Genomic DNA, 7500 nt, shown 5'->3' with positions numbered 1-7500 from the left:
AACAAAGAGACCTTGGAGTGCAGGTTCATAGCTCCTTGAAAGTGGAGTCGCAGGTAGATAGGATAGCGAAGGCAGCGTTTGGTATGCTTTCCTTTATTGGTCAGAGTATTGAGTACAGGAGTTGGGAGGTCATGTTGCGGCTGGACAGGACATGGGTTAGGCCACTGTTGGAATATTGTGTGCAATTCTGGTCTCCTTCCTATCGGAAGGATGTTGGGAAACTTGAAAGTGTTCAGAAAAGATTTACGAGGACGGTGGAGGGTTTGTGCTACAGGGAGAGGCTGGACAGGCTGGGGCTGTTTTCCCTGGAGCGTCGGAGGCTGAGGGGTGACCTTATAGAGGTTTATAAAATCATGAGGGGTCATGGGTAGGGTAAATAGACAAGGTCTTTTCCCGGGGTGGGGGGGAGAGTCCAGAACTAGAGGGCATAGGTTTAGGGTGAGAGGGGAAAGATATAAAAGAGACCTAAGGGGCAACTTTTTCACGCAGAGGGTGGTACGTGTATGGAATGAGCTGTCAGAGAATGTGGTGGAGGCTGGTACAATTGCAACATTTAAGAGGCATCTGGATGGGTATATGAATAGGAAGGGTTTGGAGAGATATGGGCCGGGTGCTGGCAGGTGGGACTAGATTCGGTTGGGATATCTGGTTGGCGTTGGGCCAAAGGGTCTGTTTCCGTGCTGTCCAACTCCCTATGTCCTAAACTGCTCTATCCAATTACCCTGCCACCTTCAGTGATCTGTGCACTCAAGCCCCGTATTCCCTCTGCCACCCCCCACCCCCCACAGCTCCTTTTTAGAATTGTGCCCTTGGCGTTTCCTTACTCAATGCCCTCGCCCATGAGGGTGGGTGAAATCGCCCACCGAAGATGGTGACCCATCTTCCTCACTTCGTCTGCACCTCGGTTTACATCTGCCGCCCGCCTACCTGCCCGCTTCCCCCTCCCCCCCCACCTCCGAAATCTCCGTTCCCTCCTCAGAACCGAAGCTCATCACTCGTCCTCCCTCCTCTTCCCCACCCCCACCTCCTCTTTCTCGGCGTCGCCGTGCCGATCTGGAGTCACGCGTCGGCCTGGGAGGTTTCAAGATGGCGGGTCACCATCTTCGGTGGGCGATTTCACCCCCCCCTTCGTGGGTGGCATTCCGTCGCCAGGATCGGTCCGTCCCGGTTTCGAACATACGTCGAAAAGCACAGCACGGAACAGCCCTTCGGCCCACGATGTTGGGCCGAGGACGAATCCTAATCCTAACCTACGTACCCCTCGGTTCACTGCTGTCCATGTGCAGGTCCAGCAAGGGCTTAAATGTCCCCAGTGACTCTGTTTCCACCACCATGCATTCCCAACTCTCTGGCGTAAAGAACTCTACCTCTGAGGTCCCTGCTATACCTTCCTCCTCGTATCTTCAAACTATGACTCCCCGTACCAGTCAGTCCTGCCCTGGGGAAAAGTCTCTGGCTCCTGACTCTATCCATGCCTCTCATTATCCTGGATCAGGTCATTTCTCATCCTCCTCCCCTCCAGAGCGATAAGTCGGAGCTCTCTCTTCACAAGGCAAGATTCGGAGCACTGCTCCTTCATCAGCTGGTTGTGAAGGACTCAATTGTAAGACAGAATTTATTGCAAAAGTTTACCGCATGGTAGAACTGAAATTATATCTTGAAAAAGACCTGGATTGTTTATTCAGTCTCTCATCTTCTTGTTGGTTTCAGTTCTTTCATGTGTCAATCCCAGAATTTTTTTTTCAAAAGTCCTTTTTTTAAAAATCCAGGTCTTTTTCAAGATATAATTTCAGTTACATCACACTGGGAACTTCTGCGATAAATTCTGTGTCTTATCATCTTATTCTCCACAACCACCTGATTTAGGAGCGGCGCTCCCTCCGAAAGCGAGTGCTTCCAAATCAACCTGTTGGGATTCTAACCTGGTGTTGGTGTGATTTTTAACGACATACGGCCAGCCCTCCAGTTCCGGCAGCATCCTGGGAAACCTTCTTTGCCCCCTCTCCAAAGCCTCTGTATCTTTCCTATAGTAGGGCGACCAGAACTGGACACAGTATTCCAAGTGTGGTCTCACCAGGGAGTTGTAGAGCTCTAGCAAAACCCCGCGGCTCTTAAACTCGATTCCACCCCCCCCCCCGCCGTGAATGAAAGCCAAAACACCATCCCAACCCACAACCCCACCCCCCAGCGCCAAACCCTACCTGGTAGGATTTGAGGCCCGGATTCCCGGCCGGAATCACTGCCGTTAATCTCGGTTTCCCGTCTCGTTGTGCTTTCAGACGCTGTGAGGAAGGTGCCTCACTCTTTGACCTGCTGCCTCAGAGCCAGAAGACGGAAGTGAACGACCTGCTGAACGTCAGCACCGTACGTAGCTCATCAGGATGTAGGCCTCAGGCCTGGTAGCCGAGGGCGACCGAGTGAAGCAGGGAGGGGGCTGCGCGGGGAGAGCCCCAATGGGTGGTCAATCGAGGCTGGGGTGGAGGGGATAGCCTGGGCGTCGCGGTCGAAGGGAGGGCTGCAGTTGACGGCGGTTTCTCCCTCCTTTAGCACACAGGAGAGTTCGAGCAGAGCACCGGGCGGCTCAACGTGGATCTGGATGACCTGGCCGTGCTGGACGATAGGGGGAGACAGATCCTCCTGGCATTTGTTAACAGCGGAATAATGGACCTCAACTACACGGAGAGCCTTGAGCAGGTAAGGGTGAGCCCCTCCTGCCGAGATCGACGGCACAGCTCAGACAGTGGCCGTTCGGCCCCCTCAGCGACGTCCCAAACCCCTGCTCCGTCCCCAGGGCCCTGCGAGCGCTCTCTCCGCCCGGGAGAGACGCCCGCGCCAACCTTATCCCTGACTTGACCATCCAGTCAACGAAGGAAGGAGCCCAGAAGGGGATTGGCAGCTTCCACCGCGGGAGGGAGAAAGGGCGGCGATCGGTTGGCGAGGACCCCGCGGTGTTGCCACGGCGACTGCAGTCTGCAGTGGGGAGTGCAGAGGGCGGGAGAGAGAATTCTGGGAAGCGTGGCAGTTACGCTACGTTTCCCCCCCCCCCCCCACCTTTCACCTCTGATTGGTCGCCAAGGCGGGGGGTGGGGGGGAAGCGAATTTGAAGTCAGAGGGAAGAGTGATTTGGAAGCGGTCCTTTGGGATTTGTCCTTCACACGTTGGGAGTGGGGGGGGGGGCGCCACGTGTTGGTGGGGAATGCTTTGGTGCTGCATCTGAAGGAAGATTTGAGAGGGCGAGGGAGCGAGGAGATGAGCCGGCCGTGGTCCCATGTTATCGTTCGGTCCCCAGTATCATGTGTCTTGGCTCCAAGCCTACCACGTTCTGCCCGTGTTTATGTTTCCCTGACAGATTAAGAAACCGGTTGTGAGAGGCTCCCTCCTCAACCTGGCCGACGACCTCAGAAACCTGTCGATGAAACAGGTGAGTGAGACCAACCCGCTGCTGCCACCTGCTGCCCACCTCTTGTCACTGAGCCTCTGGTCAGTCTTTGAAGGCCTCTTGTCAGAAAAAGATGGCGAACACTTTGTGTTATCATAGAAATATTCAAAACAAACTTATCCGGAGGGTTGGAAGCCACATGGTTGAAAAGTGCCCTGTTTGCTAGCATCACCAAATATTAGGCGAAAAGTCATCAACTTCCTGCCAGCCACAGATAACCATTATTAATGGTGGCCAGCTATAACTAATAGTGACCAAAAATTGTTATTGCTAGATAACCATTATTAATGGTGGCCAACTATAACTGATAGTGACCAACAATTGCTATTGCTAGATAACCATTATTAATGGTGGCCAACTATAACTGATAGTGACCAACAATTGCTATTGCGAGATAACCATTATTAATGGTGGCCAGCTATAACTAATATTGACCAACAATTGCTATTGCTAGATAACCATTATTAATGGTGGCCAACTATAACTGATAGTGACCAACAATTGCTATTGCTAGATAACCATTATTAATGGTGGCCAGCTATAACCAATAGTGACCAACAATTACTATTGCTAGATAACCATTATTAATGGTGGCCAACTATAACTAATAGTGACCAACGATTGCTATTGCTGGATAACTATTATTAATGGTGGCCAACTATAACTAATAGTGACCAACAATTGCTATTGCTAGATAACCATTATTAATGGTGGCCAGCTATAACTAATAGTGACCAACAATTGCTATTTCTGGATAACCATTATTAATGGTGGCCAACTATAACTAATAGTGACCAAAAATTGCTATTGCTAGGTAACCATTATTAATGGTGGCCAACTATAACTGATAGTGACCAACAATTACTATTGCTAGATAACCATTATTAATGGTGGCCAGCTATAACTGATAGTGACCAACAATTGCTATTGCTAGATAACCATTATTAATGGTGGCCAGCTATAACTAATAGTGACCAACAATTGCTATTTCTGGATAACCATTATTAATGGTGGCCAACTATAACTAATAGTGACCAACAATTGCTATTGCTAGATAACCATTATTAATGGTGGCCAACTATAACTGATAGTGACCAACAATTGCTATTGCTAGATAACCATTATTAATGGTGGCCAGCTATAACTAATAGTGACCAACAATTGCTATTGCTGGATAACCATTATTAATGGTGGCCAACTATAACTAATAGTGCTGGAAATGTGTTGCTGGAAAAGCGCAGCAGGTCAGGCAGCATCCAGGGAACAGGAGAATCGACGTTTCGGGCATAAGCCCTTCTTAAGGAATGAGGAAAGTTTGTCCAGCAGGCTAAGATAAAAGGTAGGGAGGAGGTACTTGGGGGAGGGGCGTCGGAAATGTGTTAGGTGGAAAGAGGTCAAGGTGAGGGTGATAGGTCAGACTGGGGTGGGGGCGGAGAGGTCGGGAAGAAGATTGCAGGTTAGGAAGGCGGTGCTGAATTTGATGGATTTGACTGAGACAGGGTGGGGGGAGGGGAAATGAGGAAACTGGTGAAATCCGAGTTCATCCCTTGTGGTTGGAGGGTTCCTAGCCGGAAGATGAGGCGTTCTTCCTCCAACCGTCGTTTTGTTGTGGTCTGATGATGGAGGAGTCCAAAGACCTGCATATCCTTGGTGGAGTGGGAGGGGGAATTGAAATGTTGAGGGGAGGGAGGAATCTGAGACTGTCCAGGTGAATTTGAGGTCGGGGTGGAAGGTGTTGGTGAAGTGGATGAACTGTTCAACCTCCTCGTGGGAGCACGAGGCGGCGCCGATACAGTCATCGATGTAGCGGAGGAAAAGGTGGGGAGTGGGGCCAGTGTAGATGCGGAAGATGGATTGTTCCACATATCCTACGAAGAGGCAAATTCACCTGGACAGTCTCAGATTCCTCCCTCCCCTTCCTCGACCTTTCTATTTCTATCTCAGGCGACCGAATCAACACGGACATCTACTACAAACCGACCGACTCCCACAGCTACCTGGACTACACCACCTCCCATCCTGCCCCCTGTAAAAACACCATCCCATTCTCCCAATTCCTTCGACTCCGCCGCATCTGCTCCCAGGAGGACCAGTTCCAAAAACGCACAACCCAGATGGCCTCCTTCTTCAAGGACCGCAATTTCCCCCCCCGACGTGGTCGACGATGCCCTCCACCGCATCTCTTCCACTTCCCGCTCCTCCGCCCTTGAACCCCGCCCCTCCAACCGCCACCAGGACAGAACCCCACTGGTCCTCACCTACCACCCCACCAATCTCCATGTACAGCGCATCATCCGCCGTCATTTCCGCTACCTCCAAACGGACCCCACCACCAAGGATATATTTCCCTCCCCTCCCCTATCAGCGTTCCGTAAAGACCACTCCCTCCGTGACTCCCTCGTCAGATCCACACCCCCCACCAACCCAACCTCCACTCCCGGCACCTTCCCCTGCAACCGCAGGTGGTGCAAGACTTGCGCCCACACCTCCCCCCTCACCTCCCTCCAAGGCCCCAAAGGAAACTTCCATATCCGCCACAGATTCACCTGCACCTCCACACACATCATCTATTGCATCCTCTGCACCCGATGTGGCCTCCTCTATATTGGGGAGACAGGCCGGCTACTTGCGGAGCGTTTCAGAGAACACCTCTGGGACACCCGGACCAACCAACCCAACCACCCTGTAGCTCAACATTTCCCTCCTCCCTACCTTTTATCTTAGCCTGCTGGACAAACTTTCCTCATTCCTGAAGAAGGGCTTATGCCCGAAACGTCGATTCTCCTGTTCCCTGGATGCTGCCTGACCTGCTGCGCTTTTCCAGCAACACATTTCCAGCTCTGATCTCCAGCATCTGCAGACCTCACTTTCTCCTCTAACTAATAGTGACCAACAATTACTATTGCTAGATAACCATTATTAATGGTGGCCAACTATAACTGATAGTGACCAACAATTGCTATTGCTAGATAACCATTATTAATGGTGGCCAGCTATAACTAATAGTGACCAACAATTGCTATTGCTAGATAACCATTATTAATGGTGGCCAGCTATAACTAATAGTGACCAACAATTGGTATTACTGGATAAACATTTTTAATGGTGGCCAGTTATAACTCATAGCAGCTAACAATTGCCCTTTGTGAACAGCCACTATTAATGATGGCCAACTATTAGAAACAGTGGCCAATAACTGCTAATGGTGGCCAACCGTTGTTCATGGGGGATAACCATCATTAGTTGTGAACAGTTATTACTAATGGTGGCCAACCATTGCTGATACCAGCTGACTTTAGTTAATGGTGGCCAACTATTATGAATGGCCAGATCTGGCCAACCAGTCCTTAATAGATCACTGACTTGGCTGTTGATATTTCTCCCCCTCCGGCCCTCAGGGTGAACTTGAAATTAGAAGCAATTTAACAAGGCAGGCTGAAAGACTCGGCGAAATACAGAACACGACAGTGAGGACAATAGAAGGCCACCTGGTGAGTGTGAATACTTGGCCATTGTTGACGACAACATTATTTGGATGCTGACAATGTTCTGCACATTTCTGCTGCTGTGCGACCTGGGTAGATCTACACCAGTGTTACCGTTTGCACTGGTGAATGCATTTACACCCTTGGGACAGCTTTTAAACAGATTTATAATCTAAGCAGTGCTGAAAAAGGACACATTTTGTTGAAACGTTATCTCTTGGACAATTCAGGACACTTTGCAAGAATGCCAGTTCAAGGGGAAAACTAACATTTCGACAGCACGAGAGGAGAGCAGTGTTGGCAAATGGACCCTGAATGGTTGAGACAGGTCAACGGGGGAACGCACCAGGAAATGATGCTTGACAGTTAACTGCTAGGCTTACGTTTGCATTTTAAAGAAGGCAGTTTGACACTGATTGGTCAGGGAATCGCCCTGGGAAATGAAGGTGCAAATGGCCTATTTGTTGAGTTGAAACAGGTGCAAGTGTGTGAGCAAAGAACAGCGACCTGTGTGTTCTTTGTCAGTTAACTGTCGGTCGTCTTTACCTGGTTCCCATTCTCTGCTGTATGGAATCT

The 7500-nt window shown here is 50.2% G+C and overlaps 1 protein-coding gene across 2 annotated transcripts in view; it reads left to right on the top strand.

The window, feature by feature from the left end:
- LOC122546716 (prominin-2-like) overlaps positions 1–7500 on the top strand; it is a 77930-nt gene that overhangs the window by 55492 nt on the left and 14938 nt on the right. For both annotated transcript variants that reach the window (XM_087984365.1, XM_087984366.1), the window contains exons 15-18: positions 2280–2364; positions 2548–2694; positions 3350–3421; positions 6838–6930. In XM_087984365.1, coding sequence (XP_087840491.1) covers positions 2280–2364; positions 2548–2694; positions 3350–3421; positions 6838–6930 — 397 coding nt within the window. The remainder of the gene's footprint in view (positions 1–2279; positions 2365–2547; positions 2695–3349; positions 3422–6837; positions 6931–7500) is intronic.

The sequence above is a fragment of the Chiloscyllium plagiosum genome, unplaced genomic scaffold (genome assembly GCF_037043375.1).
Source record: "Chiloscyllium plagiosum isolate Xiang-an unplaced genomic scaffold, Cpla_swu_hap1 HiC_scaffold_48, whole genome shotgun sequence".
Classification (NCBI taxonomy): Eukaryota; Metazoa; Chordata; class Chondrichthyes; order Orectolobiformes; family Hemiscylliidae; genus Chiloscyllium; species Chiloscyllium plagiosum.
Note: the sequence above shows the minus strand (reverse complement) of the source record. Positions and strands in the feature narration are given on the sequence as shown.